The sequence below is a fragment of the Copidosoma floridanum genome, unplaced genomic scaffold (genome assembly GCF_036245765.1).
Source record: "Copidosoma floridanum isolate Cflo_tuat_1 unplaced genomic scaffold, Cflo_Japanese_pri ptg000001l, whole genome shotgun sequence".
Taxonomy (NCBI): Eukaryota; Metazoa; Arthropoda; class Insecta; order Hymenoptera; family Encyrtidae; genus Copidosoma; species Copidosoma floridanum.
In genome coordinates, this window is record NW_028321878.1 from 20,862,174 (window position 1) to 20,881,328 (window position 19,155).

Sequence of the window (19,155 nt, forward strand, 5' to 3'; positions counted from 1 at the left end):
AGTAAGACCTATAGGTCAGTAAAAAGAGAGAGAATCATGCAAGATCCTTAGTGCAATGTTGCTCTTAGATGACTCTGTTATCCATTCTACTGAGTACTATTTGCAAAAAGCAAAAATCTCTCCATAGAACATTGCGATACTAAGGTAAATGTACCCAAACGTTGGCCATCTTAGTAAACCAATTTCTAAAGTACTCCATAAATATAAAAATAAAGTAAAATTTGAAGTCCTAATAGGTATTATTTTATAGTTATAACACTATTTTAAACTGTACCAGAAAGAAATAATTTTTTGCATGCACAGAAAAAAAGCTTTTATTTCTTATTGGACATGATGAAATGTTTTAATTCTTGGCCACTGTAGAAAAAATCTGTCCCTGAGTCCGAAACTTCAAGTCCCAATAACTGGCCTGTCGTATGAATTGTACGCAATGAACATTAGCCAGCTATAAGGACACACTAAAAGTGAGGGTACGTTGACAAATGTCCCAAAGCCTGGCCAGCCGACCTTTGGGACAAATTTTTTGGTGGCCAAGCATTGGTACATTTACCTTAGTGCGCGAGGAAGGCGATTGACGCACTCGTATCAGTTAGCACGCGAGCGCCAACAAGTGTGCGAAGACACGCGTGTATCAATCACGTAACCTCTTACACGTGTGGTGTATACAACTTTTCGACACATCGTGCGCGGAGAACGAGATTATGAGCCATCTAATAAGGCTCTGCAAAGAACTCGACGTACATACGCACTCGCACGAGTGCGCAGCATGAGTTGTAAGTCGCGTGTGTAAATCGAGGTCCTTAGAGTCACAATAGATGGCTCATAATCGAGGTCTCCGCGCACGGCGAGTCGAAAATATTTATACAAATGTTGTGAATTTTTGTGTCAAACTTTCAGTGTAGGTGGAAGAAAAAAATAATACGTACCATGGCCAAAAAATGGGGCTACTATTGATCGTTCATCATCCGATGATATGGTACAGTCAGGAATAGCCCTACTTTTTGGTAATATACTATTCTTATCATGCATTTAAGGTGGCTCCAGCGCCTAGTGCCGTATCAAATGGGGAGACTAAAAATTAATCATTATTTTCTTTAAAATATGGTATAAAATTATCGTAGAGACTGTTGTAAGCCATATTCTACATTTTATCTGTTATTTTAGTGAGTTTATATAAAAAAACAAAAAAGTTTTATGGTGCCCTAATTGATGAACTGTTACGGTACGCTCCTAAGTTCAAGAGTAGTTATACCTATATATATGTACTCTGCAGAATGCAGACAGCTGAGAGCTGACTTGCACTCGCAACTGTATACTTAGTCTCCGATTATTTAAAGATTTTGTTCGATAACAAGACACTTTTCTCATGTCATCGAAAACTACGTAATAATATATACAAGATAGTATATTTTTTACACCTTACGGGTTATTTATATAAGTGCAGCAGTAGGTTGTATATCGCGTAAGCTTGCATTTCCGATCCAACCCGTCTTAAATCTACGATTTTGTAAGCATGATTTCTTACAATTTTCATCGTCAACCTTCATTTTTTTTTATACGAATAGAAAGATGGGAATTCAAAGAATATAATTCAATTTTATTAACCTCGGTTGGGTTATTTATAATTTTAACATTGAGGCCACTGGAGCCACCTTAAAGTCGCATGGCTATGATTTAAAATTTATTGAGCTAAGGTGACGAAACAATAATGAATAAAGAATTAGTTCCTCGACTTAAGTAATTTGTAAATAAAGATTGAATTATGTTTTTGTTATGGTACCACAAATTACTATTTTGATTTTGTGTGTTATAAAATTTAAATATTACTAGAAAAAAATTACAGAATGTTGACTTACTAATTTAAGAACTGGAATGAATATACTAAGAGACACCGCCCATAGAACTCCAATGATAATTATTGTAACCTTACGATTAAACCTCTGTCTAAAACCTATAGGACTTCTTATGGCTAGGTATCTATCAATACTCATTGTTGTAAAGGTAAATACTGATGCTGCAACTGCTACTCCTGAAACAAAAATTACACAAATACATAAAGCTGAATCATCTTTACCTTTAATTACACCAAACCGTCAGCACGTAGTCTACGTACATAATTAAAAACATGTATTTTCCATAAATCACCCAAAAATTAAAAAGTAGTGCTTAACTTTGATCAAATAGTTTCTTACATATTTAGAAGTCAATTTTTACGTGTGGTATCTCCATATTTGTGTATACGTGTACATGCTGAAAATTTTATATGATAGTAACAAAATTATATTAATCCAAATTCGACACAAGGCTGTTCAATCTCTTCTTTGTACTTAATGTATAGGATTTTACAACAACCCTGAGTAAAAAGAGAAGTTTAAAATCATAAAATTCTAAAATAATAATTATTACTTAAACTGAAATAATTATTACTTCAACTTCAGTAAAAATAATAACACCTTAGAATTATCATAAGAAAAAAAGCATCAATAATGCAGTATAAAACCTATAAACTTAATGTTTATTAACTAAATTAATTTCTTTTTAATTTTTTGTTTAGTAAATTATCTAATTTAGGTATTAGGCAACTAGGGTCAGTTGAAGATGTAATTATTACTCAATTTTACTAATATATAAAGCAAAGTCACTAAAACCGTTGTAATCGCTAACCACGAAAACTACTGAATCTTTTTTGCTAAAATTTTGCATACCGACTCTTGAAACTTCCTAGATGGTTTTAGTACAGTTTTTATTTATAAAAATTTAATAACAAGGCCAATAATTAAGCTCAAAGTTTTGCAAAAATATGCCAGCTTTTCACTTTAGTTAAGTAGGATCCACTAGGTGGCATCGACATAAAATCGGAGCTACTTGCAACAAAATTGAATAAGTGAGGTTATAATAGGTCGGAGCGTCTCGATAAGTTCTGCAGTCGTTAACCGGCAGTTCACCGAGCTGCATCGAGAATGTAACTGATAGTCGTGCAGCTGGGGACGCCAGTTACCGAAGATGCTCTTCTTCAATGGGCAAGTGATCTAGGTCTACTATCACCCTGAACTTCCAGGATTGACGAGTGCCACCAATAAAAAATTAACTATATCGATAACGTCTCCGGTGGAATACCAGGAGATGCGTCTAGCCAGAGCACAAACTGCTCCAAACTTCTGAGTTATGTGGCCATTCCACCATTCAACCTGGAGTCGTTAGAGAATTTTTTATCTCAAATATAAGCCAGGGAAGACAGCCCTGAGAAGAATGGGCAGCCACAACGGCTTCCTTCTCAGTGGTCGTCCCCACGGCATATCCATAGAGAAGGTATTCTCTAGGCCTACTTTTCTGACTAACGATGAGCAGTTGGTTACCTGGGGAACGATCTGAAGACGAGATATTCTTTGGTCAGCGGCATACCTCCTTCAATCACGGTCTCCGTACACAGAGACTTCGAGGGTAAGAGTCAAGCTACCCGCAGCCAGCTTTTCATCATCAAGAATAATAATAAAGAATAGCTAGAAGTTTCACCACTGGCACTTTTCAGGGCCATTATTAGTATTTATGTTCCCTACGTAACCATCAATCCCATCGCTTCTTTTAAGAGCCATCTAAGTTTAAACTACCTTGCCAACTGTGGCTTCAACAGCAGGCCAGAAAAGATTCCCCTCAGGTATCCAGATAGTCAAAATTGCTGTTAACTTCTGTTTAAAAGTCTTCGACTGTCTCCATGTACAGTCTAATGCCGTCCATAGTGTTAATGGCTCTGTGTAGGCTAATGTTGTTATCTGCAAGGGCTTTGTGGATTTTGGAGAAGCGTTTTTTGTCGCAAACTACAATTGGAGGAAGGCTTGGGCCGGGTTTGGAATTCTCTTCGTCCTCGGAGGAGTCAGAGTCAGAGGAATCAGAGGGTATGTCGGCGATGTTGTCGGGTTCTTTTGTAGAGGTCCGGGTTTTCTTTTGTTTTCGCTTGATGGGAGACTTTTTGGGAGACTGGGGTGTCGTTTTGTTGGCAGTGGGCTGTTCCACGCACTTGATTTGAGGTACGCCAGCAGTTTTTGTGGTAAGGGACTTATTCTCTTGGGCGAGGGCAGATTCGGTCTGAGACAGCCGTGTTTCTCGTTCAAGGATCTTACCTTGAAGTGTCTTGATGTAGCTGACCAGTGCTGTAGGAGACAGGTTGCTGGCGTCATGCTGGCGTCATGCTGGCTTGTATCCATGGTGGAGTTGAAGGTGTGTAGGTCAGGATGCATCCTAGGTGGGTGTTGGCAGCTGTTTTCCAGTTCTGGGTTGTAGATTTGGAAGAAGGTCAGTGAAGAGGCAGCCACGTTTGACCGCGACCGAAGGTCGCGGCTAGAGGAGGGGGTGACTGCTTACAGACGCGATTGCGAGGGGCACTACAGTCTTACGGGAGAAAAAAATATTAGTGCGACGTTGCTTAAAAGAGTCCTGAGAAGGGCTAAACTCAGGAGAGTGTCACGACAGTGGAAGCAAGTGCGTATCGGATGTGCGCATAAAATACGTGCGTTCGGTACGACGTGCGCGAAGCGACTGACGATAATCGCCTACTCGATAGGGCATCTTATTACCACTCTTCACCATATTTGATTGCGGGTGGCTCCAATATTACCTCAACGTCACCTAGCAGATCCTACTGAAATAAAGTGCAGCGCTAGATTATTTTAGCAATACTTTGAGATTATTTATTGCTATTTTTATTTAATTTTTCAAGATAAAAACTATACTAAAACCATCTAGGAAGTGTCAAGAATCGGTATGCAAAGTTTCCGCAAAATCAGCTTAGTAGTTCTCGCGGTTAGCGATTACAACGGTTTTAGTGACTTTAATTCATATATTAGTAAGATAAAATAACTGTTTGTTCTTTAGATATTTTGTCAAGTTGGAGATTAATTAAGATTGGGGTTTGATGTAATACATCAATAAACAGATGTCACGATTTATTCATTACCATCGTGAATATTATTGAACTACATTGGGTTAATTATAGTAATTTGTAGAAAAGCATTAATTAACCTATTTGCTACATAAAGCATTATGGCTAAATTTAATACTTGAGATCGCTTTCTTGTTTAACTTTAAAGACATTCCAACACGTAAATATCTGTATGAGTAAAAAAAAATACAATAGTTCAAATTAGTGTAGTTGATGCGTGTTACTTCATATTATTTATAACACCACGCTGACTCGTAGATCAGCTAAAAGAGGGGATATGGGATGAGCACACAAACGCAGTCTAAATCTTTTTTTAGTTTTCTAATGAATTATACGAATTTGATTAACTATCAAAAACTTATTTACATTGGTGAGAAATTTTTGTTTGATCTCTACGCAGCAACTCAAAGTACTATTATTCAATTGTTTGAATTTTAATACGTTTTATCCTTTTGCGTATAAGGTATTTTTTTGTAAGTTAAGCTACATCAACTGTCATGTGTACCATCCCATTTGAAAAATATATTTTTATCATAATATCAGAATCATCTCCGGCAAACTTGTCACATATCTATTACTTAATTATTTTCCATCGTCATAACCTGTACCTAGCTCATCCATTTTTGTTAAGAGCTAAGACGATAAACAACTGACAGAAATGACAACTTCATTAAATTGTATGATAGTTAAGACTTGAGGTTTTTGGAATTTTCTAAACCGTAGATGGTTATAAGAAAAATAAATACCTTTGTACGTCTTCAGTTTTACTTTAAAGACAATTCATATTAAATTTCTTACTTTTACATAACTCTTGCTGTTGTTGATTTGTATATCTAAATAAAGTGTGTACTGTTGATGAATTTTCTCATAAAATATCAAAATTTTCAGCAAAAATATCAATGTGCTACTTTGGTCATAACACAAAAATCATCTTGAGCCATCCGTGAACTTTTTTTATCATCACAATTAGTAACCAGCTTATCTATTTTAATCAAGTAATAAAAAGATAAACTACTGACAATAATTACATCATGAAGTGCTTTGAAAGTTGTATCTAAAGATTTTGGAATGCTGTTCATCATAAAAGGTAAAAAAAATAATAACCTTCATACATGACTAGTTTTATTGAAAAGACTTATAAAGTAAGACTTATAAATCAGGTATTACTTTTATTAAGTTGAAGTTGACCTTTGAAATTTTAAGATCTATCAAAAAATGCAGTTTCTTCTATAGAAAACAAAACTTCTTTGCTCATTGCAGTTACTATTTTTACTATTATGCCTGTATTTTAAGTACGCACAAACGTGGGATGTATCGTTTGTTCTGGAGTACTTAAGGCCCCTTTATCCGTAACATGCTTTGAGCCTCGAAAAGGCAACTTATAAAATGGTTACGCTTTTTTGCATTTTGAAATATTGTAAAATCAAAAGAGGCGGCAGGAACACAAGACGTTTATCGCCAGCCATATATTTACTTTGATCGTATGTACATGTATGTACATATTCTAAAGTTTAATCCAATAAGCAAATGTTCATGCGAACCTATATACTCATCCATAAAGTTTATTTCTTTCTCTCGACGCGTTGGAAAGCGGCGAACAGGCGAAGCGCGACCCGCCTATAGCGAACCCACCTCATGTAAGCGAGGCTGTCGGACCAGCCAGGCCAAAGCGCGGCCGTGAAAATCGACCGTGGTGTCAAAGCCATCCGTCGCGGCTAAGACGCCTGCGATTGAAGGCAGACCACGCGACGACGTCCTAACATGCGACCCAACGACGGGTCAATCGCCAAGCGAGATGCGATGGCTGCGGCCCTGTAAGATAGTAAAAATTTAATTTTGTAAGCACCTACCTCCTAACTAATTGTGTTCTTTTCTTCTTCCCCACTTTTTGTTATTTTTATTTTCTGGGGGCAGAATTGTTGCAGATATGGAGTCAGCGCAACTTAGCCTGGGCGGTCTCATTAGACGTCTCAGGCACGTCACAGACGAGCAAGAGAGGACTGAGCTGATCGAGGCCTTTCAACGAGGCCTCAGATCCCAGGTAAGAACGACTCCGTGGCTGGCCATTGAGCCTCCGCCCCATGACCAGGTGAGTCCGCTGTTGGCAGGCCCACCAACCCCAGAGATAGTGGAAGACCCCGAATCAACGGGCCTTAACCTCCCAGTAGAACCGGAAGGACCAGCTGCCAAGTGGAGAGGCGTGCGGGAAGGCCCGCGACCAAGTCGTGGCGGGTCGCCAGCTGTCGATCGCCTCGTTCAATGAGATCGAGGCGTTCGTGAAGGAGCACAGCTCCACGGCCGAGACAGCGGAGGCCGAAAGGATCGCCGCCATGGGCCGGCAAGGCTGTGCAGCCTTCCATCGGGCCTGGGTCGAGACGCGAGAGCGTCTCGATGAGGAAAAGAGAAAGGCGGAGGCCGAGGAGATCCGACGCCTCGTGGAGAAGAGGAAGGTGGACACCAAGGCTCGGCAGCTTCGTCAGGAGGCCAAACGCCTCATGATTAGGGCCCGTGCGGTCGAGGTTCAGGCGGCGGGAAAATCCGGCCGACCCGTCCGTTGTTATATGTGCGGTTGTCCGGGAGTGAAGCGCTCCTCAGGGTGTCCAAGACGTGCCAAACACTATCGGTTCGAGCGCGTGAACTGAGGCTGGGTCTCCAAATGATCCAGCCCGAGATCAGCCCATTCACGGTACTCCAGAGGCCAAAGACCACTCCGACGATTACTGAATTTTTCTTTTCTTTTTTTTTTTTTTTTTTTTTTCTTTTCTTTTTTTTTTTGTTTTTTTTTTTCTTTTCTTTTTATTTTCATTTTTCACTCCTTTTTTGTTTTTCTTTCTCCACTCACGGCAATAAATAGTGCCCTTTTTTTTATGTATAGCCGACGTTGTATTTTTCTTTTACCCGCCTTTTTCCTTTTCCCTCTATTAATTTAAGCCCCAGCCTTCCTAAATGTCGCCTAGGAGGTAGAGTTGAATACTCCGGTATCCAACGTCTAGTCGGAAGGTGTAACGGTGCCCCACCGTTAGGACACATTAGTAGGCTAGAGCAGGTAGGGAAGTAGGGAAAGAGGGAAAGAGTGTTAAAGGGCCTAAGTGGGAAAGCGGGAAGGGAAAGTAGGGAAACGGGAGAAAGGGCCGAGAGAGCGGCAGATTAGCTTGGGCCAGCGAACGCGCGTGAGGCGTTTTTCTGCCGTCTCCCCTTGTTTCTGTTTGTTTTGATACGTAAAATTTGTGTTGGAGTGATTGGGTGATCCGCTGATAACGTTGAAGACCATTCGACGTCGTGGTACAGTGTTGGTACCGTGACCCGGCTCCTGAACCAGTTGACAAGATCGAACCAAGGCCAGGCCCGACGACCTTGACCTCCGCACGCAGCCAGTAGGGACGCCTCCTGGCCACTGCGTAATCACCCCAACAACGACTAGTTTCCGCCTATTCAAGGCATCGCATCGCTGTAAGTACCTGCCAACAGGCAGTCTATTGTAAAGGGCAGTGGCCCTAGATTAGCCCGCGTAGGTCTGCCCGGTTTGCGTTTTTGCGCCACGAGCACGTCGAGCAATCGCACTCGACGTGCGAGGAGACACATCTACACCCACGAGTACTATTTGTATTTATATATTTTTGTTCTTGAATATATTTTATTACCTCATATTCCTCGCGAGTGATTATTCTGTGCGTACCCGATCCCCCTTGAATCGTGCTAAAGTCGTTGCGAGAGGCGACGACGCCCAAGGTCGCCGCGATACTTGTCCCCTGTGGTGTCTCGGGGAGCGAGACCCACGTATACAGTTTATTGGAGGTGTCGCCGAGGGTACCCGGGCAACACAGGCCCGGTCAAGGTTGCGAATCCCGCCTCGCTACTCCACATCGGCTGCACCCCGTAACAAACATAATGATAAATAAACCCGTCATCATGCACAGGGTCGTTTGAACTATTCATATTGTTGAAGCACAATAGGTAGTAGGCCAATATAATAGACGAATGATACACAAATACACAATATAACTGATTCGAAATCCCGGAAAAAGATAAATGCCACAAAATACTGTAAATTACAGGTTATTTCGCTGATCTGCCGCTGTGGATTAATGAAAGACGCTCTCGCGTGAGTCTTTTGTGTCTGTATACATGTAGAAAAGGGAGGGGGGCATTAACAGTCGACCTCCCTTACTGTTTTCAAAATTCGCAATTTTATGGAGATTAGCGCAGAACAGTGTCACTAACGTCATATTGCCAATTCTATGTATATTAAGAGCGAGCATAATTATGTGCACTTTTATAACAATCTCCATTCGCAATTTTATAATAATATCGATTTGCAGGATTCCACCTCAGAACTAATCAAGTGGCGTATTTTGAGATTAATGCAGAATAGTATATTTTGTCCACCAGTGGCCAGAAACTCAAAATTGCCGGACGTGGTGCGTTTTTTTTTTAGCCGGGTGTTTAGCACATAAAAGTATACCAGCAGCACCTAACCGTGAAAACTACTGAACCGATTTTGCTGAAATTTTGCATACCGATTCTTGACACTTCCTAGATGGTTTTAGTATGGTTTTTATCTTGAAAAACTTAATAACAATAGCAATAAATAAGCTCAAAGTTTTGCAAAAATACGCTAGCTTTTCACTTTAGTTCAGTAGGATCCTCTAGGTGGCGTTGATATAAAATCGATGCTACCTGCAACATAATTAAATAAGTGTGGTTATAATAGGCCAGAGCGTCGCGAAAACTTTTGCAATCGTCTACTGGCAGTTCATCGAACTGCATCGAGAATGTAACTGATAGTCGTGCAGCTGGGGACGCCAGTTACCGAAGACGCTCTTCTTCAATGGGCAAGTGATCTAGGTCTACTATTACCCTGAACTTCCAGGATTGACGAGTGCCACCAATAAAAAATTAACTATATCGATAACGTCTCCGGTGGAATACCAGGAGATGCGTCTAGCCAGAGCACAAACTGCTCCAAACTTCTGAGTTATGTGGCCGTTCCACCATTCAACCTGGAGTCGTTAGAGAATTTTTTATCTCAAATATAAGCCAGGGAAGACAGCCCTGAGAAGAATGGGCAGCCACAACGGCTTCCTTCTCAGTGGTCGTCCCCACTGCATATCCATAGAGAAGGTATTCTCCAGGCCCACTTTCCCGACTAACGATGAGCGGTTGGTTACCCGGGAATCGACCTGAAGACGAGATATTCTATGGTCAGCGGCGTATCTCTCTCATGTACGGTCTCCGTACACAGACTTCGAGGGTAAGAGTCCATCATCAAGAATAATAATAAGGAATAACTGGAAATTTCACCACTGGCTCTTTTCAGGGCCAATACAAGTATTTAAGTACCATACTAAACCATCAATCTCATCAGATCTTTTAAGAGCCACCAAAGTTTAAACTACCTTGCCAACAAATATATTTTTACTACCATTTTCGGAAGCGATTTGTCGACTAAAATACTATGTAAAGCTGACCACTATTAAACAAAGTCAATTCAGTTGTAAAATCTGCAGACGATTTTGCAGTTTTCAGTATTTTGAAAATTATCCTTCTACAGGCATGCGTTATGCGCTAAAGTAAATAAAAGATTTCAGAATTCTGACCTTAGAAAAATACGTGATGGAAGTGAATTTTATCATTTTACTCGTCCCTCACCTCATTCCGTCTCACCACACCACCTCGTGACAGTCCCATCCACATCACACCACAGCATAGCAAACATTTTGAATTTTATTGAATTTGATTTGTTATTCTTCAACTAGTTCTTTAAGAAATAAAAAAAAATTACTTTCCTCAAGATGTGAACTGGCCACCTCCTGCACTCAAGCCAAGTGCATTACTCATTGTATTATGATCAGTCACAGTATAAGAACTTCGATTACTGTTTATTAATTAATTTGGTTAGTTAAAAATTACATTAATTAGTATATTATTAATTCAATTGGTTTTTTGTTTTGTAAAATAGTTTTTTTTCAAACTTAGAAAATAGTATATTTCAGTAGCAGCTTTTCTGTGTATTAATAAAAATTTTTTTTTACTAATTGAATTATTTGTTAATTTTACAATAAATGCACAGTTATTTTCAAAATTTTTACATTTTCTTTTAATTTTTAAAGCAGTTTTATTTATTTTTCATATTTTTTCCTTAATGGTTTAATAATACAACGTTCAATCAATGCAGTAATTGATTTGTATTGCATCGTATTCTTTTCTTATTTTTTCATTTGTGACAACGGTGTTTTTCTGACTTGAGAACGTTCATCATAATTAGCGAAGTGAAAATTGGGAGACGTGGGAGAATCAGAAATGTACAGCAACGCTAGCAATGATATTTCTCATATGGCAACTTATTTATTATTTTTTACGCTATTTTGAATATATAATCGATGTTTGAATAATATCGGTCAAAAAAACTACGATTAACTTCCTAAAGCGATATTAACTAACATGCAATACTACTCTTTTGAAGATAAAGTAGTACTACAGGATGGTTTTTTTAACCTTTCAGATACAAATACATTGTGAGTATTTAAAATTGGCTAGGAATGAGTATGTAAGCATATGTGACTGATGTGATGATCGTGGCGTTAGAGATGTAACCAGCACGTTTTGCCATGGCTTTAATTTAAACTTTTTTTATCTACGTAACATATCGTTTATAATTGTTCCTTGACTAAATATTAAATATATATTGAGACCTCATCCAATTATTGTACACATATTCATCCCAACGATAATTGCACCACCTTCGTACACAATATCGTTGTATAGAAGGTATATTTTTATTCATATATTGTCCACCATAGAATTATGACTTTCAACTTGGGTATCTAAACACCTACTATTCACTGATTTTTTTATTTATTGCCATCTTTGAGTTATTCGCACTACGACCGCTTGGCCACGATGGGGGGCTTGAACCAATTGAAAGAAGTGGACAGTGGGTGCTTTGATACCCCAGTAAGAAGTAATATTTCTATCTTACTAATATATAAAGTAAAGTCGCTAAAACCGTCGTAATCGCTAACCACGAAAACTACTGAACCGATTTTGCTGAAATTTTCCATACTGATTCTTGATAATTCCGAGATGGTTTTGGCATGGTTTTTTTCTTGAAAGTTAATAACAATAGCAATAAATAAGCTCAAAGATGTACTAAAATATGATAGATTTGCCATTTAGTTTACTAGGATATGCTAGGTGGCGTCGAGGTAAAATTGAAGCCACCCGCAATCGAAGATAGTGAAAAGTGGTTATAACATGCCCCATCGAGTTGTCGAATATCGTAGTCGTTCATCGACAGTACACAAAGAACCGAGTTGAAAGTCGTGCAACCGGGCATCTTGGCTGCCGATGACACTCTTCTTTCATGGACAAGCGAAATAAATCGGTTTTAACCCCAGATCACCAAGAGAATCGAGTGCCATGGACAAATAGGCACTCGGGACGTCAACGTCTCTGGCGGAATACCAGGAGACATGTCTAGCCAGAGCATAACCTGCTCCAATACTTGAGATGTTTGTAGTTGTTCTGCCATCTAGCCTGGTGCCGTTAGATAATTTTCTAATTCAAATGCAAGCCAGAGAAGACAGCCCGGAAGAGTACGAGCAGCCAGGACGGCCTCCTTCTTAGTGGTTGTCACAACGGCATACCTACAGAGAAGGTATTCTCCAGGCCCATTTTCTCAACTAATGATAAGCAGTTGATTATCCAGGGAACGACCAGAAGACGAGATATTCTTCGGTCAGCGGTGTACCTCTCTCCAGTACAGTCTCAGTACACAGAGACTCCAAGGATAAGAGTCAAGCTACCCGCAGCTGGCTTTCCATCATCGAGAATCATGATAAGGAACAACTGGAAATTTTACCACTGGCTTTTTTTAGGGCCATTATAAGTATTTACGTTCCCTACTTAACCCTCAATCTTCTTAGTTCTTTTTAGGACCACCTAACGTGGTAACCTACCTTGCCAACAAATATATTTTTACTACCATTTTTGGAAACGATTTGTCGACTAAAAGACTATGTAAAGCCGGCCACTATTAAACAAAGCCAGTCATTCACTGGCAGACATCATGAGCGGAGTTATTCGTTACAAGGCTGATGGGAACCTTGGTGACCAATGACCCTATATTACCCTCTCGCCTCCAAGCATTCAACCAGAAATCACCGATCCTCTGCAAGGTCTGCGCTGGGAGAACCTAACAGCTATTAAGGAAAAATAAACTTGAGCCAACGGGACAGTCTTCAACGGGCAAGCATCACGAACCAATCCCCCCACCTTAGATTACCAAAACCACTGAACTCTGCAAAAACAGAAGGTGCTTAAGACATCAACGTCTCCAGTGCAACATCAGGAGATGTTAGGAAAGAGCTCTATAATTATCTCCAACGCTTCAGACGAAGGTTTCCTTCTGATCAGTCTGGTACTATAACAGCAGGCCAGAGAAGATCACCCTGAGGTATGAATGCAATCACGTTTGCTGGTAACTTTAGTCAAGAAAGAGTTTACTTAAGAAACTCACAAGCCTTCTTCAGGGTCATGGGACTTCAAACTACCTTGTTAACAAATACATTACAACATAATAAAGTTAAAAAAAATAGCCTTTAGGGCTCACAAAAATCTCAACTATGCCAAAAGTTACAAGAAGTCAAACTGGAGGAAAAACTTCAAATGCATGTAACGAATATATTTTTAGGCGTCAAGAAAATGACGTTGAACATTTATCGAGATTAAAGCAGCATCAAAATCGATAATTAAAGAATTTATTAAGTGAAAGATTAGCTTTTTACTACAACCATCATAGTAATCTCTTGAATCTTCCAGATTTTTAAAAAGGTAAAATATGCATTTGTATTTTTGTGGCAACAAAAAATGTAGAGATTGAACTCCAGAATTTTGTTGCTGTAGTAATAAAGTTGTGAGGTGAGAGAAAAAAAATTTTTTTAATTATTTTTTTTTTTTTGAGTTTTAAATCTTTACAGCGTTAAAAAAAAAACCCTTTTCGTAGATTATACGGGAGAAACTGCAAATTAACGGCGCTGTAGGGTCAATGATTATTTTATGGCATATATGACCAAATAAACTGTATGGATTCCGAACAAATGTGTTTTTACTGAAGTGTCAGAAATAGATGTAAAATATTTAGCTGCAAACGTTTCACAAAACATGTTAGCAAACTACTGCGTCCCATTTAGTGAGTCTCGGGCGAAACCGAGACGGGGAGCCGCTAATAAAATTATATGGTAAATAATACATTTTATAAATATAAATACAATAAATTATAAATATCAGTATACCTCGTATGAAACGATATTAGGTGGTGCAATTATCATTGGAATGTGTAAACCTACGTTAATTGGGTGTGATTTCAATAAATATTTTTATATCTTGTAATAGAACAAGTATACCCAATATTTTATGGCACAATACAATATAAACAATATGGCAACTGGCTAGTACAAGACTGTGCTCTTTAATCGAATCTTCCGATGGTTTCAAAAAAACTTCCTAAGAAAATAAGAAATATCCATATAAAATAGCAGATCTTTTAACTGTACCCTTTTTTACATGTTTAATTTGAAGAAATTTAAACTTAACATGTAACCTTAAGAAAAAGTCACTTTGAATTGGATTTATAAGTTGTATATAAAGTTCTAATTTTTTTGCTTGTATAAAAGATTCCTATGAGATAAACCTGTTTTATTTTTAAATAGATCTCTAGTTAGAACGAAGTTCTTTATGGCCCGTGCTTGGGTGGCTGGAATTTTAAAAATGACAGATTTTCATGAAAGGGAAGTCACTTACCGGAACTTTTTTCCTCCTAATTTATTTTATTTCCCCCTTACCCCGTCACCCTCACTGTAAGTCCCCTACACACTTTCCCTCACCTTTTCTCTTTCAACCGTGCTACCCAAGTCTCGTGCACACCTCCTCTCATTACTCCCCGTTTTGCTTCGCCCTGCCGTTCCCCCTCACACTTCTTCACACTACACCATCAAACAACATACACCAAGCAATTAATGTTTTACTTAATCATAATTTTTCTCCTCACAATAATTTTTATTCAACTTTAAATTTCTTTCCTCTACGATTCTTGAAAAAAAAAAAAAAAAAAAAAAATAAATAAATAAATAAATTCCACAAAGATTTGAACCGCTGACCTCTTACTTTCTGACCACGGCTCTATCTTACTCTACTATGAGCAGGCCTAAGGGTGGAGCCAATTACTTCATGTTATCTTACAGTTTTTAACTTATTTTGCATTGAAATTTTTATTTAATGTACATTAATTTATTTGATTTAGTTATAAATTGAATAAATAAACAATTTACGAAATAAAAAAATTTTTTTTTTTATGTTTTTTAAAAAAAGTAGGCGATTAATATATTTCAGCAGAGTACCCTTCCAATTTATTAATGAATATTTGTTCCTACGTATTTAATTTGTTACTTTTACAATGAGTAAATAATTTTTTACAATTCTTTCATATTTTCACAAAGTTTTCAAAAATTACAAGAAATTTTTTTGCACTGAACAAAGGCAATAATTAATTTTTATTGTACTTTATTCTTTTACAATTCTTCCATCCGTGATTGAAGTAATTTTTTTACTTAAGGACGTTCTTCACATAGTTTGTGGGGGGAAATTCAGAGAAATGACAGGAACGCTAATGTGTACAGTATAGCTTTCAGTAGAAAATTAAAATGAAAAATTGTTAAATGAAAATATAGTCGATTTAGAAAGTTTTTTCTAAAATATTAGTATATTTTAATTGCAAAAAGCTGTGGAATCGACATGGCAAATAGTCCTTGGTAAGTTTTTCTAGGGCTAGACATTCATAATCCTCGATATTAATGACTCTAAATGGTAGGAAAGATAAGTAACCAACTCACTTATTATATATTTTATAATAAAAAATAATATTACCTGCATGATATTATCTCTTGAAGATATTTTTTTTTCTTGAGGCCCTTAACGTACACCTTTACAGCGTCAACCAGCTCGTTTTTAAAAACGTTTAGTCCTCCTTCATAAGGAACATTGCCATAATTCCAGCTTATGCCATGGAAATTGGTTATCAACCATTGATTTTGCCTTCTGTCCCGAAATGATAAATTTTCCCACGCAAAAGGTGGCTTGAGTACAATTACAATAGGCATGGAATTTTTTTTCCCCAGTTCAACATACGAAATTTCTTTGAAAATAAATTTGTTGTCACAGGTTTTGAAACCCTGAACGTCTACAATGTATTCCATCCTTTGAAGTTTGAATAATATGCTTCGCAGTCGAGGATGATTTAAGGAATGAATTCCATAGCAAGGTTAGCTGAAATATATACCCCCCTTCCCTTATATTATGCTTTAAATTTTGTGCGCACACAGCTTCAGTTTAAAAAAACTCTCATATTCGAATGCATCTGGCTGGTTTAGGTACTCTGTTTAAGCTTGTAGAAGATTTAACTCACAGCAAGACTGCATTTTTCCCATGTTCTTAATTATTAGGTTTAGGTTAGGTAGTAATTTAAGTATAAAGATCATTATGGGATATGAAAGAAACTAATCTTGACACATTTTGAGTTTCATTTTTACAAATAGTTTATTTGACATAAAAAAATTATTATATAAATGTACAAAACTGTGTTCGCAAGATATATATACACCTTATTCTACAGCTGCAGTATATTAATACTTGCAACTCCTCGTCAATATCATCATGAACGTCAATCCATTCCATATTTAAATAGAACTTTTTCATACGCTTAACATTATGAAGAGCACACATTGATTTATAGGCTCCGTTGTGATGAAAACAAGTGGTGACCAATCTTGGGAGTTCAAACGGTGGATAGTCTGTCATATTAGTGACTTCAAAGCCAAATCTTTTAAGCCACTTTTGTTTCAGTTCTTCAATAACAAATGTTTTTACAGCATTTTCAAGATTTTCCCGTAAAATGTTTCCAATATCTGTATACTCAATTTTTCCTGAGTCCCATGTTAGTCCGTGATAGCAAAGTTCAAGGTATAAATTTTTATGTTTATACTTTTGCGGTAATTTACACCAGGTAAAAGGTGCTTTAAAAAGAAATACTTGTACCTCCGTATCATTAGCATTGAGAGGAAGGATAGCCAATTCTTTGAGCACGTAATCATTACCTGGTGTCTTGAAACCTTGCATATCCACAAAATATTCCATTTTACTCTATTATAATTTTTTAAAATTTTTGTTCAGCTTTTCATACCCTTGACTTTGAGGAGAAGATCCTTTGTTGATTGAATACTTATCGACGAGATTTTTCAACCAAGATTTCTTGCTTCTGTCATCGTCATCCTTAGTCGAAATTTTTCGATACTTAACGTTAGTTGTAAAATTGCTTTGACTCGGCTTATGCGACATATTGAGTAATGTAAAGCTTTCTTAAACAATTACACAATCTTTATTCTTATCTTTTGATTTTTTTGTATAATTTTTTTTAACACTTTTCTCCAACTTTTTCTCTTCGTTTCTCTTCATAAATTTTTCCCACTCTTCTTGTAGTCGCTTATTTTCTGCTTCTTCTTTACTCCAGCTGTTACTCCGACCTTTATTCATAATGGTTGAAACTGAACTGAGACTAGCAGAGCCGTGAATCGGCTTTTATTTAGAATGGTTGAAACTGAACTGATGCTAGCACAGCCATGAATTGGCTTTATATATCTTTTACATGAGTTTCTTGACATCCCCACTCATTAGACTATACTGAACGATACGATCATGTAAAATTAAGCAATAAGCTGATGTTAGTGGTAGGGAAATTATTATGCGACTCAAATTCTAACCTTACATCTATTGGAGCATTTTTCAATGACTCGTTTTGTTTGGAACAATCGAGGACAATTAAAGATATCCGATTGAGAAAGTGATGTTTGCCTAATGAAGGTGTACAATTTTTGCCATAATATGAGTTTTGAAAATTAGCATACATATTATATAACAATGCATAATGATTACGTGTTATATCGAGATTAAGATCACCATAAGGATAATATTGTGAATTTAAATAAAGTTTCACATTCCTTATATTTCAGTGATCAAACATGCTAGCGCTTATGTTTTTCTGATTTTTTCGGTTTGTCTGAAAGGCTAAAATTACATAACGTGGCTTTTCCAACTCATTAGATGTCTTAACTATTACTATTTTAAAGTCTTCCCAAGTTGCTGTGGCCACCGGATCAGCAGCATTGGTATTAACTGGAGTTTGCAACACGGCATTTATTTCGTTTCTTCCTCTTATAAGTATAAGCTCATGTTTTACATTAACAACTATCTTACGATAGTCTTCAGCAAAACACAAAATCATATTCAGTGGAAAGATAATATCAAAGTAGCCGTTATTATTAGTAAGACTATCATCTTCTTCTCCAACGCCAAGCCAACCAGCATTTATCATAGATTTGTTTTGATCAAGATAAAGCGATAGCCAATTTTTCATAAGGGTTGTTAGTCCAACATTTTTGCACTTGTCTACTTCTATAGCATTTATCTCATATCTTATTTTTTCAAATAAGTGACAAATGGCGTTATTTATCAATGCGTTATTTGTTACTGCTGTATTTTCATCTGCTTTGAACAATCTTCCGTAAATATGTAAAGAACTTCTGGATGGTAAAAGACACAAGTCTTGATGTTGAATTGAAATGCGAATTTCATCACTATTGCCATATGTTGATGATGCGTACGGCTGATGAGCATGAATCTCATAGTGCGCAATAGATTCGTCAAATGCGACTGGAGACTGAATACTTAGAATCTCGTCCATTTTGTATACAACAAAAAATTATCCAATTTAGTTTCCACCAGGGCTTTTTATTTTTAGACCGAGACTTTTTATAAACTGAATGTTTTGATGAGTTAGTTTTTGATGTGTCAATCGTTTTCTTGAATGTCTCGATGCTTTGATGGACTTTTTTCTGTTACGTCTCAACGCTTTGAGAGCTCGTTGTTGACTGAGTGCTGGAGATATTGAGCTGCCTATATGATTTGTCTGATTATAAATAATGCCCATTATGGAGAGGGTTTTATGTTCAATTTTATAGTTATGACTTCTCCCCGAAAATTGACTAAATCACCGTCCTGATCTACTATACGTAGTTGTATATAATCAATGATACGTCCAATAATCGGTAAATAAATTATTTGTGAAGGAACTTCAATAATTTTATATCCTGGTGGTACAGCAGAAAAAA

At 37.3% G+C, this 19,155-nt stretch overlaps 1 protein-coding gene across 1 annotated transcript in view; it reads right to left on the reverse strand.

The window, feature by feature from the left end:
• The window catches only part of Gr10 (gustatory receptor 10), a 249,541-nt gene that overhangs the window by 138,338 nt on the left and 92,048 nt on the right, over nucleotides 1-19,155 (reverse strand). Inside the window, exon 4 of the mRNA XM_089591413.1 lies at nucleotides 1,857-2,029. Coding sequence (XP_089447539.1) covers nucleotides 1,857-2,029 — 173 coding nt within the window. The remainder of the gene's footprint in view (nucleotides 1-1,856; nucleotides 2,030-19,155) is intronic.